The sequence below is a fragment of the Neomonachus schauinslandi genome, chromosome 4 (genome assembly GCF_002201575.2).
Source record: "Neomonachus schauinslandi chromosome 4, ASM220157v2, whole genome shotgun sequence".
Classification (NCBI taxonomy): domain Eukaryota; kingdom Metazoa; phylum Chordata; class Mammalia; order Carnivora; family Phocidae; genus Neomonachus; species Neomonachus schauinslandi.
The window spans coordinates 30,642,215-30,665,026 of NC_058406.1; the positions used below are offsets into that span (position 1 = coordinate 30,642,215).

At 39.1% G+C, this 22,812-nt stretch overlaps 1 protein-coding gene across 1 annotated transcript; it reads left to right on the plus strand.

The window, feature by feature from the left end:
• The first annotated feature begins 10,163 nt into the window (after positions 1–10,163).
• On the plus strand, positions 10,164–19,456 carry ZNF684 (zinc finger protein 684). The gene is made up of 4 exons (XM_021684238.1): positions 10,164–10,178; positions 13,712–13,838; positions 14,177–14,272; positions 18,272–19,456. Exons 1-4 carry the CDS (start codon positions 10,164–10,166, stop codon positions 19,174–19,176), a joined length of 1,143 nt encoding a protein of 380 aa, XP_021539913.1. The 3' UTR covers positions 19,177–19,456.
• The last annotated feature ends 3,356 nt before the right edge of the window (positions 19,457–22,812 follow it).

A 22,812-nucleotide genomic window follows, 5' to 3' on the forward strand; every position in this document is an offset into this window, starting at 1 on the left:
TGAAAACATTAGATATAAAAAATACAATACATGAAGTAACATGTAACATTTACACCTTACAATACCACTCCTAGGGGTAGGCCAAGGGAAGCTCTTACACATATGAAGAAGAGTATACTTTGTAGTACTTTCACAATAGCAAAACCTAAACCTAGAAAGTATCCAGGTGCCCATCATCAGGAGAGTGTGGGTAATGTATAGCAGCCAAAATAAATGAGCCACAATGACGTGCAACATGGGTGAATCTTAGCACAATATTAAATGAAAGGATAAGTCCCCAAAGGTTACATACGGTACAGTGCCCTTTTTCTAAAGGGAGAACCAACAAAATTAAAAACTTTTTAAAAGATTTTATTTATTTGAGAGAGAGCACGAGAGGGGATAGAGTCAGAGGGAGAAGCAGACTCCCCGCTGAGCAGGGAGCCCGATGTGGGGCTCGATCCCAGGACGCCGGGATCATGACCTGAGCCGAAGGCAGTCGCTTAACTGACTGAGCCACCCAGGCGCCCAAAATTAAAAACATTTTAAGGAAAATGTGAAGATAGTGGAGAGGAATCTCAGTGCATTTTAGGAGGCGGTGGAGCCCTTAACTGTAAACATCACCAAAGAGGCCAGAGGAAAGAATGATACGGATATCACCTGGAAGGAAAAGGCTTGTTTATGCAGACACTACTGGAGAATTTGCATAAGTAGATGGAGGGGAGAGAAGAGTTGGCAGGGGTGGGGTTTCCATATGAACTAGAAGGCCAAGAACCAGCAGAACATGGTGAATATTGTTAATGTGACTCCATGTTCTACATGAACTGGTAAAACCTGGACATTTTTGGAGTTACGGTAAATTACCTCTGGAGGTGTTCTGAGCTACACATAAACTTTTCTTATGGACAATGGGAATCTTGTGATAATAACTCTTTCTCATTTACTGAATGAGTGTTATGTGCCAGGCATTGTGCTAAGAACTTTTATGATTAAATCTGTATATCCATTATTATCCCTGATGAGGGAATTGAGGCTTAGAAGCCTTCTATAACTTGCCTGAGATCCTACAGTTTGAAAGTGTAAGACTCCAGCCTAGGTATGTCTGACTGCAGTGCTTATGCTCTTCACCATTATGCTCTAAGATATTTCTTGCTGTTGTTAAGCCTCCTACACTGTATCTTATTCTAGGCCCTAGGAAGTTTGGAATCAAACTGGGGGCATAGTAAGTAAACTGGACTTTATAGGATAAACAGTATTAACAGTCTTCAAGAAAACAACTTGCTCAGAGTTCTGTTGGCATCATCTTAGTTATACTAGAAGCTTTATTTTTTTTTAATTTTATTTTATTATGTTAGTCACCACACATTACATTATTAGTTTTTGATGTAATGTTCCATGATTCATTGTTTGCATATAACACCCAGTGCTCCATGCAATACGTGCCCTCCATAATACCCATCACCCCCCCAAAAACCCTCAGTTTGTTTCTCAGAGTCAGTCTCTCATGGTTCAGCTCCCCCTCCGATTTCCCCCCCTTCATTTTTCCCTTCCTACTATCTTCTTCTTTTTTTTTTTTTTTAACATATAATGTATTATTTGTTTCAGGGTACAGGTCTGTGATTCATCAGTCTTACACAATTCACAGCGCTCACCATAGCACATGCCCTCCCTAATGTCCATCACCCAGCCACCCCATCCCTCCCACCCCCCACCACTCCAGCAACCCTCAGTTTGTTTCCTGAAATTAAGAGTCTCTGATGGTTCGTCTCCCTCTCTGGTTTCATCTTGTTTCATTTTTTTCCTCTCTTCCCCTATGATCCTCTGCCGTTATTTCTCAAATTCCACATATCAGTGAGATCATATGATAATTGTCTTTCTCTGATTGATTTGTTTCGCTTAGCATAATACCCTCTAGTTCCATCCACGTCGTTGGAAATGGCAAGATTTCATTTTTTGATGGCTGCATAATATTCCATTGTATATATATATGCCACCTCTTCTTTATCCATTCATCTGTCGATAGACATCTGGGCTCTTTCCATAGTTTGGCTATTGTGGACATTGCTACTATCAACATTGGGGTGCAGGTGCCCCTTCAGATTACTACATTTGTATCTTTGGGATAAGTACCCAGGAGTGCAATTGCTGGGTCATAGGGTAGCTCTATTTTAAACTTTTTGAGGAACCTCCATATTGTTTTCCAGAGTGGCTGCACCAGCTTGCATTCCCACCAACAGTGTAGGAGGGTTCCCCTTTCTCCACATCCTCACCAACATCTGTCATTTCCTGACTTGTTAATTTTAGCCATTCTGACTGGTGTGAGGTGGTATCTCATTGAGGTTTTGATTTGGATTTCCCTGATGCCAAGTGATGTTGAGCACTTTTTCATGTGTCTGTTGGCCATTTGGATGTCTTCTTTGCAGAAAAGTCTGTTCATGTCTTCTGCCCATTTCTTGATTGGATCATTTGTTCTTTGTGTGTTGAGTTTGATAAGTTCTTTATAGATTTTGGATACCAGCCCTTTATCTGATATGTCATTTGCAAATATCTTCTCCCATTCTGTCAGTTGTCTTTTGGTTTTGTTGATTGTTTCCTTTGCTGTGCAAAAGCTTTTTATCTTGATGAAGTCCCAATAGTTCATTTTTGCCCTTGCTTCCCTTGCCTTTGGCAGTGTGTCTAGGTAGAAGTTGCTGCGGCTGAGGTCAAAGAGGTTGCTAGATTCTTGTCTCACATTTAGGTCTTTCATCCATTTTGAGTCTATTTTTTTGTGCTGTGTAAGGAAATGGTCCAGTTTCATTCTTCTGCATGTGGCTGTCCAATTTTCCCAACACCATTTGTTGAAGAGACTGTCTTTTTTCCATTGGATATTCTTTCCTGCTTTGTCGAAGATTAGTTGACCATAGAGTTGGGAGTCCATTTCTGAGTTCTCTATTCTGTTCCATTGATCTATGTGTCTGTTTTTGTGCCAGTACCATACTGTCTTGATGATTAGAGCTTTGTAATAGAGCTTGAAGTCCAGAATTGTGATGCCACCAGCTTTGTTTTTCTTTTTCAACATTCCTCTGGCTATTCAGGGTCTTTTCTGGTTCCATACAAATTTTAGGATTATTTGTTCCATGAGAAAAGGGAACTTTTAAACACCGTTGGTGGGAATGTAAAGTGGTGCAGCCACAATGGAAAACGGAATGGAGATTCCTCAAAAATTAAGAATAGAACTACCATGTGATCCAGCAATACCACATCTGGGTATTTATACAAAATGAAAACCAAAAACCAAAACACAAACACCAATTTGAAGAAACATATGCACCCTTATATTCATTGCAGCATTATTTACAATAGTCAAGATATGGAAGCAACCTAAGTGCCCAACAGATGAATGGATAAAGAAAATGTGTGTGTGTGCGCACACATACAAACACACACACACAAAACGGAATATGAAATATTAGTCATAAAAAAGAATGAAATCTTGCCATTTTTGACAACATGAATGGACCTAGACAGTATTATGCTAAGTGAAATCAGTCAGAGAAAGACAAATACCATATGATTTCACTTATATGTGGGATCTGAAAAACAAAACAAATGAACAAATAAAGCAGAACAGAAACAGACTTATATTTTCCCATATCTGGGAAACACAAATTCCATGATGCATTTATGGAGATAAAACTATAGACAATTACACATTTATTCAGTATTGCAAGTATTTATTTAGCACCTATTATGTGCCAGGTTCTGGAGATATAGTCATGAACAAAACGAAAATTCTACCAATATCAATTCCAATGTATGGGTTTTTCCCCACAACCAAACAATTCTCTGACACCACCTGGTGATAGTGTCAGATCCCACAGGTTAAGAGTTCAGTCCTGCAAGGCTGGCCCTCTCCCCCAACTTCAGATGCCAGTCACATGTCCATGCTGTCACCTGTGCTTTTGACCTACTGGCTATAGATTGGAGGTTCCAACAGTCCCTCCTTGGGTTTGGCCAATTTTCTAGGCAGTTCACAGAACTTGGAGAAACACTTTATTCTCTAGATTACCAGTTTATTAGAAAATAATATATAACTCAGGAACAGTCAGATGGAAGAGATGCATAGGGCAAAGTATGGGAAAGGGGTAAAGAGCTTCCACACCCTTTCTGGGTCATCACTCTCCCTATATCTCCATGTGTTCACCAACCCAGAAAGTCTCTGAACCCCATCCTTTGAGTTCTTTTGGAGACTTCATTACATAGGCATGATTGATTAAATTATTGGTCACTGGCAATTGATTCAACCACCAGCCTCTCTCCCCTCCCCAGAAGTCAGGGAGTTGGGACTGAAAGTTCCAACCCTCTAATCATATGGTTGTTTCTCCTGGCAGCCAGCCCCCATCCTTAGGTACAGTCCAAAAGTCACTTCATTAATATAATAAAAAACACCATTATCATTAGGAAATTCCAAGAGTTTTAGGAGCTCTGTGCCAGAAATGGGGATGAAGATGAAATATATATTTCTTATTATGTCACAATATCGCAAAACAAAAATAATGTGCTTTCATAGAACATATATACAATGAGGGAAAGAAAGGAAAAGGAATAGGAGAAATCAAGGATGGCTCCTAAATTTTTGCTTGAGTAATGAGGTGGTGATGTATTTATCGAACTAGAAGTGCTAGACTGGGGGGTGGGAGGGGGCAGGCATTAATGGGTTTGGACATGTGAAGTTGGAGGTGACTTTTAGATATTTAAGGGGAGATTTCAGGTAGGCATAGGAATCAGGGGTCTTCTGTTCAGGGGAGAGATGAAAGCTGGAGATATATATATTTTTAGTCATCATCACATAAATGGTATTAAAAGTCATGGACCAAATGAGATCATTTAGAGGAAATTTTCAGAAAGAAAAGACCCAAAGTCAAACCCTTGAGTATTCAAACATTTGGAGGTAGAACAGAGGAAGAGTTTTAGTAAAGGAAATACAGAAGTAGTCTTAGTGAAGTGGGAGAAACTAGATTTTTTGAGATGTTCTAGAAACCAAAATAAGGAAGTGTTTTAATTATGTTGAGTGCTGTTGAGGTCAAATGTAATGAGGACAGAATGGAATTTCATTAGTAACTTTACAAGATCAGTTTCAGGAGAATAGAGTCAAGAAGCCATTAGAGTGGACTGCAGAGAAAATTGGAGGTGAGAAAATGTAGGCAGCAACAAGAAACAACTCTTAAGAAGAATTTTTCTATGAAGGAAAGTTAAGAAATGGTGCAATTGCTCAAGTGGGCTACAGATCAAGAAAGGATTTTTTTAAAGTAGACTCCATGCCTGCCCTGCATGAAGCCCAACACTGGGCTTGAACTCATGACCCTAGATCAAGACCTGAGCTGAGATCAAGAGTCGGACATTTAACTGACTGAGCCACGCAGGCACCCCAAGAAAAGATTTTAATTTTTAAAAAATATTTTATTTATTTGAGAGAGAGAGAGAGAGTGAGCACATGAGCAGGGGTGGAGGGTCAGAGGGAGAGGGAGAAGCAGACACCCCACTGAGCAGTGGCCCAATGTGGGACTCGATCCCAGGACCCTGAGATCATGACCTGAGCCAAAAGCAGACACTTAACTGACTAAGCCACCCAGGTGCCCCAAAAGGATGTTTTTAAAAGATGAGATATAAAAATATGTTTTTATGACATTGAAAATGCCAGTAAAGTCAATGGCTACTAATATCGAGTGGGCTCTTACTGTTACCGAGCAATAGTACTATATTTCCTTAATCCATTCACTCTCCCACATTCCTAAGTAACTATCATTAGAATCTCAGATGCCATTGACTATAAGATACATAAATATTTCACATACTCTAAAAAAGAAAAAAAATACTGCCAGTTAAACTATGGCATGCCAACATTTGTAAGAAAGCAAATTTCGCAGATGTTAAAATATAAAAAGTGTATTAGAATCAATGTAATATAGTATTTCTTTTCTCTCCTCAGACCTCCAATACCGTCTCCCTATCTTCATTTTCAGCTTCCTATTTCACTGAGAAAACAGAAGCACTCAGAAAAGGACATACTCATTCTCCCACCACCAAATCTGTGTGCCTATCTGCATCTGTACCTATAAATTCTGCCTCCCTTTTTATTTCAATAGATGAATGTTCCATACTCACAACTGATCCTTCTGATGTGTACTGGATTCCATCCCTTTTCTCAAGGACTTTCTTTCTGCAACTGTCCCATGTCTCCTATATTGTCAATTTCCCCCTCTACTGTATCATTTTAATTAACATACATACTATAATTTCTTCCAACTTAAAAAAAAAATTCTGGACCTCAAATCCATATGCAATGACAGCTTTCTTTTTCTACTCACCTTTAAAAAAATCAACCTTTTTAAAAATATATTTTTATTTATAAAAATATTATAATATTTTTATTATTATATTTATTTTTATATTTATATTTTATTATTATACAAATTATATAATAATTATTATTATATTTATTATTATATTATATAATATTTTAATTATTATTATTACAGAGAGAGAGACAGCAAGAGAGGGAGAGGCAGGCTTCCAGATGAGCAGGGAGCCCAATATGGGACTCGATCCCAGGACCCTGGGATCAGGACCTGAGCGGAAGGCAGATGCTTAACGACTGAGCCACCAAGGTGCTCCCCCCAAACAAACTTCTTAAAAGTACTGTCTATACATGTATCATATGATCTCACTGATATGAGGAATTCTTAATTGCAGGAAACAAACTGAGGGTTGCTGGAGTGGGGGGTCGGGTGGGAGGGATGGGGTGACTGGGTGATAGACACTGGGGAGGGTATGTGCTCTGGTAAGCGCTGTGAATTGTGCAAGACTGTTGAATCTCAGATCTGTACCTCTGAAACAAATAATGCAATATATGTTAAGTTAAAAAAAAAAGAAGAAGAAGAAGGTAGCGGGAGGGGAAGAATGAAGCGGGGGAAATCGGAGGGGTAGACGAACCATGAGAGACGATGGACTCTGAAAAACAAACTGAGGGTTCTAGAGGGGAGGGGGGTGGGAGGATGGGTTAGCCTGGTGGTGGGTACTGAGGAGGGCACGTTCTGCATGGAGCACTGGGTGTTATGCACAAACAATGAATCACGGAACACTTCATCTAAAACTAATGATGTAATGTATGGGGATTAACATAAGAATAATAAAAAAAAAAGTACTGTCTATACTTGCTTTCTACACTGCCTCTCTTCCCATTCTTTCATCCCACTCTTATCAAGTTCTTATCAGATTTAATCAAACTTCTACCACTACACCAAAACGGCATGTTTTAACAGCTTCCACCATGCTAAATCCAATGGTCAATTCTTAGTTACCATCCTACTTATCACTAGCATTTAACACAGTGGATCAGTCTCCACGTCTTGAAACATTTTCTTCCTTCGATTTTGTAGATCCAAACTCTCCTACTTTTAAGTCTGTCTCACACATTATCTCTTAGTCTTTTTTCTTGAGTCCTCTTCACCTCCTTTGTTGGGACCTAAGCTGGGGCATTGCCAGAAGAAACTGAACTAAGGGTAGATTATTATTTTACACCGCTGATTTAGATTTTCCAGTTCTTAAAAATTCTGATGTCTTTATATATTTTTAACGAAAATGATATATACTCCTCCTTTTTACAAAGGAGCGCAGCTCTCAGGGAAGCCCCAGAGATACTACCCAGAAACCTGCCCCAAAGAGGCCGATGCTTCTGACGCCTTCCGGAAACGAGCTCCACAGGCCTTATGGGAAATGTAGTCCCCTATGAATAGGCTGCACCGCGGAGGGACCTGGGAACCTGGACGTCAGTTACTTCCGCACACGCGCAATGGGGCGGCAACCGGTATTCCGTAATCTTCCAACCTGTGCAGAGTGAAGTGAGAACGCGGGTTTCGCCCCGAGTCTCTAGGAGAGCTCTGTAACCTGATGTTTTAGAGGCAACGCTGGGAGCGTGGCGGTGAAAGGCAGGTATGACTCTGCGGAGCCTGGGGACGTAAGGGACGGGCGAGGAGAAAGACAGGGACCAGTTTATTGGCTTACCGAAGATAAAACTTCACAACCCCCACGTGCGGTGATTTCGTGTTTGGGTGTGTGAGACCTGTCCAATTCTGGAGTAGTTCAGAGAGAGCAAGAGCAGGGGCTGACTACCACTCAGTGGGTTCCCAGATTCCGGGTGGGGCTGGGGCAGGCTCAGTTTGCATATTCCTGCTCTTGTAGGTAGAGATCACTGTGTAGGAGTATGTGCATCAAGCAGCACCTTTCCTAATGATGTTACAAGAACATCATTGGCCCTACCAGAGCCTGCAAAAGGTAATATTAAACCATTCAAAGGGATCTAGGAAGAAAGCATTTCTAGAGAAACTACTATGTTCTCTTCTTAGTGTATTTTCACAATAATCTGAAGTAAGTGTTCTCTCCATTTTGCATATGAACTGAAGCTGAGAGAGGTTATTTGCTTTAGACTGACAGAAAGTGGAAGAGCTGAGATTCAAACCCAGATGAGTTTTCTACAAATTATCTTCCTTCTCTTTCTCCTCTTCCTCCTCCTTTTCTTCTTTTGGTTATAGTTGACACACAATGTTATATTAGTTTCAGATGTACAACTTAGTGATTTGACAAGTTTACACATTATGCTATGTTCACCACAAGTGTAGTTACCATCTCTACCCCTTAAATTACTATTACAGTATCATTGACTATATTCCTTATGCTGTGCTCCAAATTTTATTCTTTTTTTGCAAGATAGCATCCTGCAAAAAAAACAAAAGTTGGATTTATTCTCCTTTTGAAATATTTGAGCAATGAATTCTAAGTAAGTTTCGATTTGTAGTCTTCTTTTTTTAAAGGGTCTCTGTTGAATGCAGATTTTCCAGGGAAGGCTGTGTAAATAAAGCTGTGAGTCCCTTTTGCGTATTTTAGCCTTTTTATGGCCCCAGCTTTGCTGGTTGGAATTTTTTTTTTTTTTTTTTTTAAAGATTTTATTTATTTATTTGAGACAGAGAGAATGAGATACAGAGAGCATGAGAGGGAGGAGGGTCAGAGGGAGAAGCAGACTCCCTGCCGAGCAGGGAGCCCGATGCGGGACTCGATCCAGGGACTCCAGGATCATGACCAGGGACTCCAGGATCATGACCTGAGCCGAAGGCAGTCGCTTAACCAACTGAGCCACCCAGGCGCCCTGCTGGTTGGAATTTTTAAAAACTGATACTAGGCGGGCGCCTGGGTGGCTCAGTTGGTTAAGCGACTGCCTTCGGCTCAGGTCATGATCCTGGAGTCCTGGGATCGAGTCCCGCATCGGGCTCCTTGCTCAGCGAGGAGTCTGCTTCTGCCTCTGACCCTCCCCACCTCATGCTTTCTCTCTCTCTCAAATAAATAAATAAAATCTTTAAAAAAAAAAAAAACACCAAAAAAACAACTGATACTAGGCTCATAGGAGATGGTGAATTTCCAGAGAAAGAGAGAGAGTTTGATTTAGAGTTTAGACTGAAGGTGCTCCAGCTTAAAAAAAAAAAAAAAAAAATTCCTGGGTCCAGCCTTCTCAAGAAAACCCAACCTAATTTGAGCTCTTTTATCCCAGCTTCAGAGCAGAGACTTCCAGAGATACTGAGTTTCAGAGACCAGGCTTTTAGTTAGTCTTTTGACTCATTTATTATTATTTTCTTAGGATAAATTTTGGGAGGAAAAAATGTCACTGGTTCAAAGATTAACAACTTGCTGTTAGATCAGCAGGACAGAAATGTACAACATACTTATCTAACCTTCATATATTCATAACAAAACCACCAGTAGAGTTTGGTGCTTATAAAATACGGACTTTTCTGACATCTCCTAGAATCATAATTCTCCCACTAGGTGACATTTACTGAAGCTACAGTGTGGGTCCTTCTTTTCTTTTTTTTTTTTAAAGATTTTATTTATTTATTCATGAGAGAGAAAGAGTCAGAGGGAGAAGCAGGCTCCCCGCAGAGCGGGGAGCCCGATGTGGGACTCAATCCCAGGACCCCGGGATCATGACCTGAGCCGACGGCAGACGCTTAACCATCTGAGCCACCCAGGCGCCCGGGTCCTTCTTTTCTGATAGTGCTTCTTTTCTTTTCTACATTGCTTTCTAGTTTTTCATGCCTTTCTATTCTTTTTTCCCATTTTTATATTCATAGGTCTCTGTGTAAGAGCTGCAGAAAATGATCAACTTGCAGGTAAGGTATCCATTTATTCAGTCATTTAAATCTCTCAAAAATCCATATAAAAAGGAAATGTATAAACAGGGAAAACATGGATTGAATAGATCAAGTCCAAAAGAAAATTTAGAAAATTGATAAGTTGATATCCAGGTCACAGGGTCTGCACATAGTTGGAATAAATTTGAGCTGCATGTGTATACCCAGTCTTTATTCAATCATAGAAAATGGATAGCCAACCAGTTAAAGTATTGGTATTATCTGTAAGGATTGAAGCTAAATAATTCCTCAGATAAGTAAAGATATTCCTGATTCAGTTCTCTGAAAAAAAAATCTTATAATGGGTTTTTATAGAGATAATGTTAGAAATAACATTCACAGCAACAAACCTGTGATAAATATAACATCACATTTCCTATGACTTTCTTAAGAGTGTTTCCCAGAGTAAGCAGAGAACATAGTGCCAATAAGCAGCACTATATGAACTCAATTTGTAAGTTCAGTTACATAGCCTTTCTAATATTCTTCTGGAACCATAAGTAAACCTTGTACCTTTTTCCAGAGTCTTCTGGTATTCTTGAGCATTTTCTCTTCCATGTGAATTTTAAAATCAGTGTGTCGGGCTCTATAAAGGAATATATTAGGTGTTTTATTGTGATTGCAGTATACTTTTACATTGATTTGTAGAGAATTCATAACTTTTTGATAAAGTATTCTCCGTTCAATTTTTCTTATAGGTCCTTATTTATATTTTTATAGGTTTATTATTATAATTCTTGTACATTTCTTGTAATGTTTATTCTTACTTATGGTTTAGGTTGCTGTTGAGAATGAATGGATCTTTTTTCATTATATTTTCTAATCAGCTATTTTGGTGTATAGGAAAATATGTGTTTATCTATTTGACTTTATGTCAACTTACAGGACTCTTATTAAGTCCAAGAATTTTTTAGTTGGTTCTTAGATTTTCTAGGTAGACAGTCATATACTCTTCAAATGGAGTTTGTTCCTTACTGCTCAATATGTATGTCTTCATTTTTTTTCTTGTCTTATTGGAATGGACAGGACTTCTGGAAACTATAATTTTCAATGTAATTACTAGCCAGTATCTTTTTTGTTCCAGTTTTAATGGGAATGGTTCCAGTGTTTCATTGTTTCCTTTTGTATTTTGGTAGATATTTGGGGTTTTTTGTTTTTTGTTGTTTTTAATTAAGTTAAAGATTTTTAGCTTAAGATTGTTTTCATAAATTGGAAACTTTATCCTTATATGTTTTTTAAAATACCTGTTGATGAAATAATATATTTTGTCTTCTTTAATACAGCAACTTAGATAATTTCTAACACATTTCTTAATACTGAACTATCTATGCATTCATGGGACAAACCCTAGCTAGTCTCCTAACTTTTTAAAGGGCCATATAGTAAATATTTTAGGTTTGAAGTCCACATGGCCTCTGTGGCAACTACTCACCTCTGACTTTGCAGCTGAAGTAAATGAATGGGTGTAAATGTTCCAGTAACATTTTATTTACAAAAACAGCAGGCCAGTGTATAGGTTGTAGTTTGCTGACCCCTGTTCTTTATGGTCTTAACTATCTCTTTGTGATAGACATGTAGCTACATGCCTTTTTAATTTCAGCATAAGTTAGTTAAACATGATTTTGGCCTTATGGTTGAGAGGATATATTTTATCATGTAAAAAAGAGTCCTTATTTTCTATTTTATTATGGTCATGTGAGTCTGACATGTTAACTTATAGCCCTTCTAATTTATATATTTACTTTGTTGTGTCTAATAGATTGTAAGATCTCTGAGACCAGTAATACCTTTATTCTTTTTTGTATCACTAGTACAGTGTCTGGTAGGTCCTTATTAAACATTCTTTGAGTGAATGAATGAAGGACATATAAGCAATATTTTAAATAATTTTATTGAGACATAATTCAAATATTACAGATTGACCCATTTAAAGTATATACAACTTAGTGGTTTTTAGTCTATTCACTAAAACCATCTCCATTATCTAACTTCAGAATATCTTCATTACCTCAAAAGAAACCGTATATTAGCAGTCATTCCCTGTTCCTCCCATCTCCCAGCCCTAATTTGTTTCCTGTTTCTATGGATTTGCCTTTTCTGAACATTTAATGTAACTAGGACAATACAATATGTGATTTTTTTTTGACTAGCTTCTTTCACCTAGCACAGTATTTTCAAGGGTCATTAATGTTACATGTATGCCAAATAATATTGCATTATATGGATATACCTCATTTTGTTTATCCATCTATTCATCAGCTGATGGATACTCATATTGTTTTTACTTTTGGATGAATACTTCTCAGTGAACATTTGTGTATAGTTTTTATGCGGGCATACTTAGGAGGAATTGCTGGGTCATATGGTAACTCAATGTTTTACATTTCAAGGAACTGTAAAACTGTTTTCCATAGTTGTTGCACCATTTTACAACCCCTCTAGTAATATATGAGAGTTCCAGTTTTTCCACATCCTTGTCACTGCTTGTCATTGTCTGTCTTTGATTTTAACCATCCTAGTGAGTCTGCAGTGGTATCTCATTTGCTTTTGATTTGTATTTACTAATGATGTTGAGCATCTTTTCATGTGCTTATGGACCATGTGTGTCTTTGGAGAAAATCTGTTCAAATCCTTTGCCCATTTTTAAGTTGGGTTATCTTTTTATTGTTATGTTGTAAGAGTTCTTTTCATATTCTAGGTACAAGTCTCTTATCAAGGTATATGATTTGCACATATTTTATCCTATTCTGTGGGTTGTCTTTTCACTTTCTTGATGTTGTCCTTTGAAGCACAAAGTTTAAATTTTGATGATTTCCATTTTATCTATTTTTTTCTTTGGTCACTTACACTTCCTGTCGTATCTAAGAAACCATTGCCCAATCCAAGGTCGGAAAGATTTACTCCTATGTATGTATTCTAAGAATTTTATAGTTTTAGCTCTTGCATTTAGGTCTCTGATCCCTTTTTAGTTCATTTTCGCATATGATATGAGGTGTTTGTGTGTGTGAAGGGGGTCCAGCTTCATTCTTTTGCATGTGGATATTTAGCTATCCCAACACCATTTGTTAAAAAGACTATGCTTTACCCGATTGAACTGTCCTGACACTAGTGAATATTTTTAATGTGATTTTTATTTCTATCACAAAATATATTTCTTTTTTTTAAAGATTTTTTTTTTTTATTTGAGAGAGAGAGAATGAGAAAGAGAGCACATGAGAGGGGGGAGGGTCTGAGGGAGATGCAGACTCCCCGCCGAGCAGGGAGCCCGATGCGGGACTCGATCCCAGGACTCCAGGATCATGACCTAAGCCGAAGGCAGTCGCTTAACCAACTGAGCCACCCAGGCGCCCGATCACAAAATATATTTCTGAGTCAAGCATATAGTAGTTATAATATATAACTTTCTGAAAACTCAACAATGAATATGATACGATCATAAGAGGCTGCCATGATTCTCTTGCAAGTCCCCAAATGATGCACACTTTAGTTTGAAGATGAATGTGCTGTTACAGGGATCAGTGACATTCCCGGATGTGGCTGTGGACTTCACCCCAGAGGAGTGGCAGCTGCTTGACTGTGAGCAGAGAACCTTGTATTGGGATGTGATGTTGGAGAACTTTAGAAACCTCATCTCAGTGGGTAAGGACAGTGGGTGGTAACTCTTCAGGGGAACTAAGAATATACTCCTAGCGCCCTGCCTTTAGGACTTGCTGGAAGCTGTGGACATTCTGAAGCATTCCTGAGTTTGGCCCTGAATGTTAGTGGTCACAGATTCTTAATCCCCTTTGAGATGACGCATAAACAGACAGAGGGTTTATGCTTCTGCCTCCCAAATGGAGGAGAAGGGTCTTTTCTGTTCTAAAGCCTGTTTGTCATCCTTTCCAGGCCCTGAGACTCAAGGAGACAGACCTGAATTGTGAGGTAGTCGTTTGTCTCTAGCACTTGGTCTCCAGTTCTGTGTTGTTTCCCATGAACAGGGGGCCCAGTTACCCAAACAAAAGCGATCTTCAAGGCAGAGCAAGGACAAGAGCCATGGATGGGGGAGGGGGAGAACCCACGTTGGCGCCATCCAGGTGAGTGAAAGAAAACCAGGCAGATGGGAGTCTTTGGAATTGAGATTCCAGTCGGTCAGTGAGGGACAGGTCCCTCTGAAGCAGCTCTTTCAGGAAGCCCTTCTTAAAAGCCACATAGCTTTGGAAGTGACTGGGTCCACTTGACATAACATCGTCAGATCCCCAGATGACACCTTCACTCACTCTGCATAGCTACTCTTTCTCTTTGCTCAGCTTTTGTGTGGAGGGAGGGCCCTCTCCTCTCTGCCCTGGCTCCCTGCACTGCCTGTTCCATGGAGGTCCTTGCTTTGTTCTCTTAATTCCTAAAATCTTCATTCTTCTTTTTTTCCTCAACAGGAGCACAGATCTTTTCCATACATCTGGTTCTCGTAAGGTAGTCAGATTGTGTGGATTTGAAGTCTTACTCCACCAATCACTGTCTAACCTAATTATTTTGTAGCACAACTTTATTTATAAAAGAGGGATAATATTAATCCTTACTTCCGGTTCCTTTGAAAGATCACATGAGTTAATACATGTAAAACCCTTCAAATAGTTGCCATATAGTACGTGTTCAGTATGTTGGTTGTTTTTATTTCAAAACTTTTAGTAACATTATGCTTTCTAATTATTTCCCCTTTTCAAAAAAAAACCTCTTCCTTTTCTTGTAGCATATACCCCACCTGTGTACCCCATCTTGCTCATCTTTAGTCTCACTGCTGACTTGGGGTATCTACCTTATAGTGCATCTCTCTGCTTCACTTGGTAATACTGATATTATTTGGAAATTCCCAACATCATGTGAGTTGGTTCCTCACGAATCTGCCCTCACCTTCACTTACGGCTTCCCCACCGTTGCTTCCTGCCTTTGTGTCCACCTTCAGAACTCCTCTCACAGTAACTCCCTCAGAAACTGCATCCCTCTGAAGAACTAATGGGATTTTCTTTGTGCTCTCTGTGGCATCCGTGCGTCTCCAACTTCCCATTCCCATTCTCCAGGTGGGGACCTGGCCTTCATCTCAGTTTTTTCATAGTAACCACTATTTAATATTCTTCAACCTTCACCTTTCTGTTTACATTATAATAAAAGATAATGGCTGGCCTGCTGCTTTGCAGTCTCCAGATCACTGTGGTAAGCAACTTAGCTTTTTTCTCTCAAGAGTGTCTCCTTAAATACTTTTATGACTTATTACCTATGATTTAACTATTAGTTTATCCAAGACTGATTTAAAATAAAATTTTCTTTTTCCACAGAGCCTATAAAAGACATATGTTTCAAATGATTAAGATACAAATTAAGTGTATTTTAGATCCCCTGGGACCCCAACTTCTAATGACCTAAACCAAATGATTTTTAACTCCCGATAGGGTGTCTAGGCTGTTCATGAGTCTATATTGCCAATTTCATCCTATTTTCTGGTTTATCTTAGATGTTCCTGCAAGATGTATCCAAATCATTACATATTCCTTGTCACTCTGCTGACAGACACAAATTATTTCTTCATAACTTGTGATATTTAAAAGGCTTTTAAGGCCCTCTTTAATGTGATCCCATTTTGTTTGCCCGGAATGGTCCATCTTTTCCTTATGCCATGGCAGTTGGGCTCTTTAGCGAACTTTGTACATGATTTTCTTCTGTGCATCGGCTCTTTTGATGCTGATGTGCTCTACCTAACGAAGCCCAGCATGCTAGTAAGTCTGAATTCAGTCTTCTCCTCTTTCATGGTAACTCCAGCCTAGATTAATCTCTACCTTCTTGGAACCTCCATCCTAGCCCTCCTATGACTCTATCATGAAAACTTGACATATATTCTCTTAGATTTTTTTTTAATCCTGTAGCTTATAAGGCATGTTTTCTTGTGATAATGCCCTAAAGAGAAAGCCCTGTACCATTGTTTGTTTTTACACTATTTCTGAGCACACAACAGATATTTAATGAACATTTCATTAATTCACTGTTGTGAAGTCAGGCATTGTGGGGTGTTTCTTATTCTTTCAATGAGGCTTTTTTATGTTTCCTGAGAAGGATTCAAAGAAAGCAAAAAAAACAAAAAACAAAAAACAACAACCACCACAATCCCAAAACAAAAAACAGCCCATTACCATTTTCCAGGTGTGTAAGTTGTAGTTGAAAGGCAAAACAGCCATATAAAACATTTTAAAGTTTTAGGATTGTGGAATATTTGTTCAATGCACAGTAACATTGCCATTTTTGTTCTAGTTAATTGTCAGAATGAATGGTTTTGGGGAGCAGTGGTGACTATCTTGGGAATTCAGAGAAAATGGAGCTTAAAGTTTAAAGTATACAAAGATTAGAGGAGTCTTTTTTTGAGATCATGGAACAATGGCTCCTCCCTAAAGAATATCTAAGGACCAGATAGGATGAGAGGGAGTGAGGTAGGGCATGTTAAGGTGGGGAAGAGACATGAGCAAAATATTGTAGTTATTTAGAGTCTAGAATTCTTGGAACAGAAAGTATTTGTTCAGGACGAGAAGAATGTGTACTTAGATACCATGAGTGAATTCATTATAATGTATAGTTTTGTTTTTTTTTTTTAAGATTTTATTTATTTATTTGAGAGACACAGCGAGAGAGGGAACACAAGCAGGGGGAGTGGGAGAGGGAGAAGCAGGCTTCCCGTGGAGCAGGGAGCCCGATGTGGGGCTCGATCCCAGGACCCTGGGATCATGACCTGAGCCGAAGGCAGTCGCTTAACCGACTGAGCCACCCAGGCGCCCATTATAATGTATAGTTTTGTTCACCAGGCTGAGTGCCTTGGATTTTTCAGGTGGTTACTGCTAGTTGAGGTAACACAGGATGCTGCTTCCCATTAGTTGAAGTAGAGAGGAAAGAAGACAGGAACCCCAATCCCCATAAAGAAATGCACACTGATGGCTATAGCCCGCTACTCGGGGCAGCTGCACAGAGAAGAATGAGACATGAAGCAAGAAGTTGGGGTGTGGTACTAACATTCCACAAGGAGGGAAACTCAGGAGTGGGGAATATAACCCCTTCTCCCTAGTTTGTTTGTTTTTTTTTTAAGTTTATTTATTTAAGCAATCTCTGCACCCAGTGTGGGGCTTGAACCAATGACCTTGAGATCAAGAGCCTCATGCTCCTCTCACTGAGCCAGCCAGGTGTCCCCCCTTTTTAATGGAGAAATGGATTGGAAATTTTTAGGGTTTTGAGGTTAGGAATGAAAAAAATGTGACTTCAGGACAAAGAAAAGTGACTTCAGCAGCTTTCTGGGGACTAGTTTGTTAGGTAGTTTGAAAGAAAATGTAAAAACAGTACTTGTCAAATACAAATATGACAAATGGTCATATATAGAACCCCCCCCCCGCTCCAAAAAAGAAACGCAGCCAGAATAAAAGCAATAGCAAGCAGGCAGAATCTGTGCCTGGACTTACAAGTACGTGGGAGAATGAATCCCAGCTGTTGCAGAGTTAGAGCCCTGTCTGTAGGCCTGTCTCACTTGTGATACGGATGGAATTAGAGGACTGGAAATATAAGAATGTTCCTGAAGGTAACTGCCGTTGTGCCAGGTGATTAAGAGGAAAAAGAGATGTGAATGAGGGAAATGGGGAGCCCTCCCATCAGGGTAATCTAGGACTGGAGTAGTGAGGATTCTAGATCTGCCACCTCCAGATCTAGTTTTTCCTCTGGTATCTTCCCTTAGCTCCTAGTATCTTGTTCTTTGGGTCACCTCATCCATTGGTCAGATCTCCTCAGTGGGCTCTCTTCATGTGAGATAACCAGGCCTTGATGTTTGTACCCTATTCACTGTAACTTGTGCCTATTTCACAATCTTCCCATAGGTCACAAGTTAAACCATCTATTCTCATTATTGTCATGCATCTGCTCCCATTTCCTCTTTAGCAGTTGTATTCTTAAAGCTCAGGAGGGAAGCAAATACAGGATTTGTTTCAGAATTAGATACTAGATTTGAAATAATGTTTCTTTCTATAACTGGTATGGAAAAAATTAACAGAGCCATGTTTTATTGTACTCCTTTTTAGAAGCTGATTGCCTACTTGTTGATGAATCAGAGAAGTACCAGGAAAGCAAAGACAATTTTTTGAATTCAGTTTTGTTCACGTTCAATAAAATTCTGACTGTGGAGAGACTCCATGGTTATAACATGAGCACAAGTCTTAATCCTACAAGAAAAAAATCATATAAATGTAAATCATATGGGAAGAGCTTGCAACCTACTTTAGATTTACTTAATTATAATAGATGTTACACGGAAGAAAACTCATATGAATGCACTGAATGTGGGAAAGCCTTCAAAAAGAAGTTTCATTTCATTAGACATGAAAAAAATCATACAAGAAAAAAACCCTTTGAATGCAATGACTGTGGGAAAGCCTATAGCAGGAAGGCTCACCTTGCAACTCATCAGAAAATCCATAATGGAGAGAGACCCTTTGTGTGCAATGATTGTGGGAAAGCGTTTATGCATAAAGCACAACTGGTGGTCCACCAGAGACTCCACACGGGAGAGAAACCGTACGAATGCCATCAGTGCGGGAAGTCATTCACTTGGAACTCCTCCTTTACCCAACATGTGAAATCGCATACACTTGAGAACTCGTTTGAATGTAAGGAATGTGGGAAAACCTTCAGGTACAGCTCATCCCTTTATAAACATTCTAGATTTCATACAGGAGAGAAACCGTACCGATGTATTGTATGTGGCAAAGCCTTTGGTAACACGTCTGTGCTTGTTACGCATCAAAGAATTCATACAGGAGAGAAACCGTATGGGTGTATCGAATGTGGCAAAGCCTTCATCAAGAAGTCACATCTGCTTAGACATCAGATAACTCATACAGGAGAGAAGCCCTATGAATGTAATAGATGTGGGAAAGCATTTTCCCAGAAGTCAAATCTTATTGTACATCAGAAAATTCATACATAATATTCATGTTGAATATGACAAAGCCTTAAATACTAGATAAATCTTATTAAAACAGAATTCATGGTGAGAAATCCACCAATTCAAATGAATTTGCAAGAGTAGATTCCCATAAAAAAGAATCAATGCCAATCATGTTCTGGAAGTGATAATAAAGTTTTTACAGAAAAAGTTCACAGAAAACATTGATTCATAAGTAATAGAGCATAGAGCTTAGAAAGTGAGCATAAATTAATCAAGGAATCAGTGAAAACACTTATTATCTCTGATTTTTGTTTTTATAACACAGAATTATACAAGTGTAAGTATAAAATGTTTATGTATTACATTAAATTATATCAATTAAAGTGAAGTACATATCATTTTTTCTTCGAATCCTAACATACAAGTGGAAAAAAATGTGGTCTAATATGAAATATGAATTTCAGTAATATTTTTACCCATTTGCTGGCACTTTTAATGGGCAAGGCAGTGTTACTGATCTGTCTCCTCTTGAGTTATAAAACTTGTTATAAAGATGTTTTCCTATGTATGTAAACAGCAAAACAACCAATTTAAGGCACCATTTGAGAGGGAAGAGCCGTTGTATTCCGTATTACAGTAAGTATTCAGTTGAGGAGAATAAGTATTTAAATAAGCTTGTAAATAAAACATTTGCACTTCAAATATTCCTGTTCTTTTTCATTGATGTATCTACATAAGATGTGAGTGTAGCTCAAGTAGTGTCTATCACAGGTACCATCTGTATTTGATTTTTTTTTTTTTTTTAAAGATTTTATTTATTTATTCATAAGAGAGAGAGAGAGAGGCAGAGGGAGAAGCAGGCTCCCCGCTGAGCAGGGAGCCCGATGCGGGACTCGATCCCAGGACCCTGGGATCATGACCTGAGCCGAAGGCAGACGCTTAACCATCTGAGCCACCCAGGCGCCCCATCTGTATTTGATTTTAATAAGTAGGGTGTCATACTTGGCAACTTTTGGGGAGTGAGTTTTTGGGTCTGTATTTAAGAAATCAATACAGGTTTAGCGCCTAGGGGTGCCTAGAACTGTCCTTGTGATAGCATAGGCAGCATTAATCAAGTTGAAAAGAGCAAGTTTCTCTGCTTAGCAACTTGAATCTGGAATGTGATATGTCAGTTACACCTATTCCCTTAAAAGGATGAACCACCCATTATTTAGGCTAGAGTTTTTATTGCTGTCCACAGTGTTCCTTGCTAATGTCAAAAACCTTTATGCCTTCTTGAGTGGTGACAAAACAACCTGAACCTAAATTTGGATATCAAGCCTTTTCAAGTTTAAGCTGAGTTACAACTCTGTTGCATTGTTTTTCTTCCATTAGTCATTTTTTGAAGAGTAATGTTGTGTAATGACTGTAAATGAATGAAAGTACCTTTTTGAACAAGCATGCTAGAACTTAAGGAACTAAATTAAATCTTGTCTACTGACAAAAATTCCTTGCTTGACCAAACTATAGTCAGGCTCCCAAACCTTCTCCTAGGCCTTCTGTGCACTTCCTTGTAAAATCTAGTTTTAGCAAGAATCTCACTAAATCAGTTTAACCAGAACTCCCTACTCTTGATATGTGATCTGGTTCTTCACCCTCTACAGTCCATCAGGTGAGGTCTGATCACCCTGGCCTTTCTTCAGCAAGATTCCTGTTAGGTCAAGGGGCTGCCTTCGGCTCAGGCCATGATCTCAGGGTCCTGGGATTGAGCCCTGTGTGGGGCTCCCTGCTCAGCGGGGCGTCTGCTTCTCCCTCTCCCTATGCCCCTCTCTCTGCTCATGCTCGCGTGCTCTCTCTTTCTCTCTCTCCCTCCCTCCCATGTGCATGTTCTCTCTCAAACAAACAAACTTAAAAAAAGGAAAGGATTCCTTTTAGGCCAATTTAGCCAGAACCCTCCTTACCTCTGATGTTTTCTCTTAGTAATTTTCCATCCATTGACCACCACCCCTCTCCTCCCCCTCCTTTGCTATAAATTCCCACTTACCCATGCTGTATTCACAGTTGAGCCCAATCTCTCTACCTGACTAAAATCCCATTACAGTGGTCCTTATACCTATCTGAATAAAATCAGCCTTGCCATCTTTAACAAGTGTCCTTGAATAGCTTCTTTCTTCAACAATCCCCAAGTATTTCAGGAGGCTACATGCTGGTTTCACTCTTGGAGTTTCCAAAATTTCCGGAACCTCTTTCTTTTGGAATTGTCCTCAGAATCAGTTTGACAGCCATGCAGGAAATTCTTTAGGTATTTATAGTCACAGGACTTGCCTTTTTCTCAGCTCAACTGTTCTCTCATTTCCTACATGAAATCCCCACTTCGTCCTACTTAGTTCTGCCATCTCATCCTATCTCCCTTTCCCAAACCTGTGCCTCTCATCTGAGAAATGCCAAACTACTTAAGTCTACAGGAAGAGAGGGAGCAGGGGCTCCTACTGTTGCCAGCATGAGCGAGGCCCCTTGAAAGAGCAGGGGTGTAGGTCAAGTGGCAAGAAGTGTACACTGGTCTGCCCTGGAAATAAGGGAGTAAAACAAGGGAGTTTTGATGGTAATAGATCAGGGAGCATGTAATCTGGATTTCATGAATTATTTTGCTCCCTCCTTTAAGTGGAAGTAGGAATACAAATAGAAGATAAAATTATTTCCAGTACTGGGCAAATATAAACTCCCTCCTAGAGAGCTTTTGTCGCTGACCTCATTGTCTTGGGCTGTACAAGATTTTGGCAAGAAGAAAAACAAAACTATGTTTGGATCCATCCAAACATCTTGGATTCCCAGAACTCCCTAGTCTATTTGTGCTCTGTGGCTGAAACAGAGCATTTTGGTGAGAAATCCCTTGATTTTTCCCACCTCTAAGAGTTTGTCATACCTTGATATTTTCTTTTTTCACTCTATAAAAAGATCATTCAAAAATGCCTTCTTTCTCTTTTATTTATACATGGATGGTGGATTGGTATTTTTCCCCCAGTGAAACTTCATTTTTCTGATTATATCATATATGCTAATTTTTAAGAATTAAATACAAAAAATGTAATGAAAAGAAGAAAAAAAGTGGAAAAGGGAAGTCTGAGTTTAGGAGTCCTCATGTTCTAGAAACAGAACATTTAGGCCTTCTAAGATGTGAAAAGCTTTAAGGGAAACTAGAAAGCATAGAAACAGAATGTATCTAAAGAGAGGAATAATGAAAACTTAATAAATCCAACAGTGATCAGGAAAGATGAAAGGTGCAGAAAAGTAAATAGAAAGTAAACAAGGGCGCCTGGGTGGCTCAGTTGGTTAAGCGGCTGCCTTCAGCTCAGGTCATGATCCCAGGGTTCTGGGATCAAGTCCCACATCAGGCTCCCTGCTCAGCGGGGAGTCTGCTTCTCCCTCTCCCTCTGCCTGCCTCTCTGCCTGCTTGTGCTCTCTCTATCTCTGTCAAATAAATAATAAAATCTAAGAAAAAAACAAAAAAGGCATAAATAAATAATAGGCTGTCAATAATAACATTAACTGCAAATGGGTTAAACTCACCTGTGAAGAATAATTTCCATTATGATTTTTCCAGAAGCACTTTAATCTTTTGTTTTTATTTTTTTATTTGGAGGGGAGGGGCAGAGGGAGAGGAAGAATCTTTTTTTTTTTTTATTCATTTGAGACACA

Excerpts from the sequence above, each read along its gene's own strand:
- ZNF684 (XM_021684238.1), top strand. Across the intron at positions 13,839-14,176 it reads TAGAAACCTCATCTCAGTGG|GGGGCCCAGTTACCCAAACA; the intron begins GTAAGGACAGTG and ends TCCCATGAACAG. Across the intron at positions 14,273-18,271 it reads CCCACGTTGGCGCCATCCAG|AAGCTGATTGCCTACTTGTT; the intron begins GTGAGTGAAAGA and ends ACTCCTTTTTAG.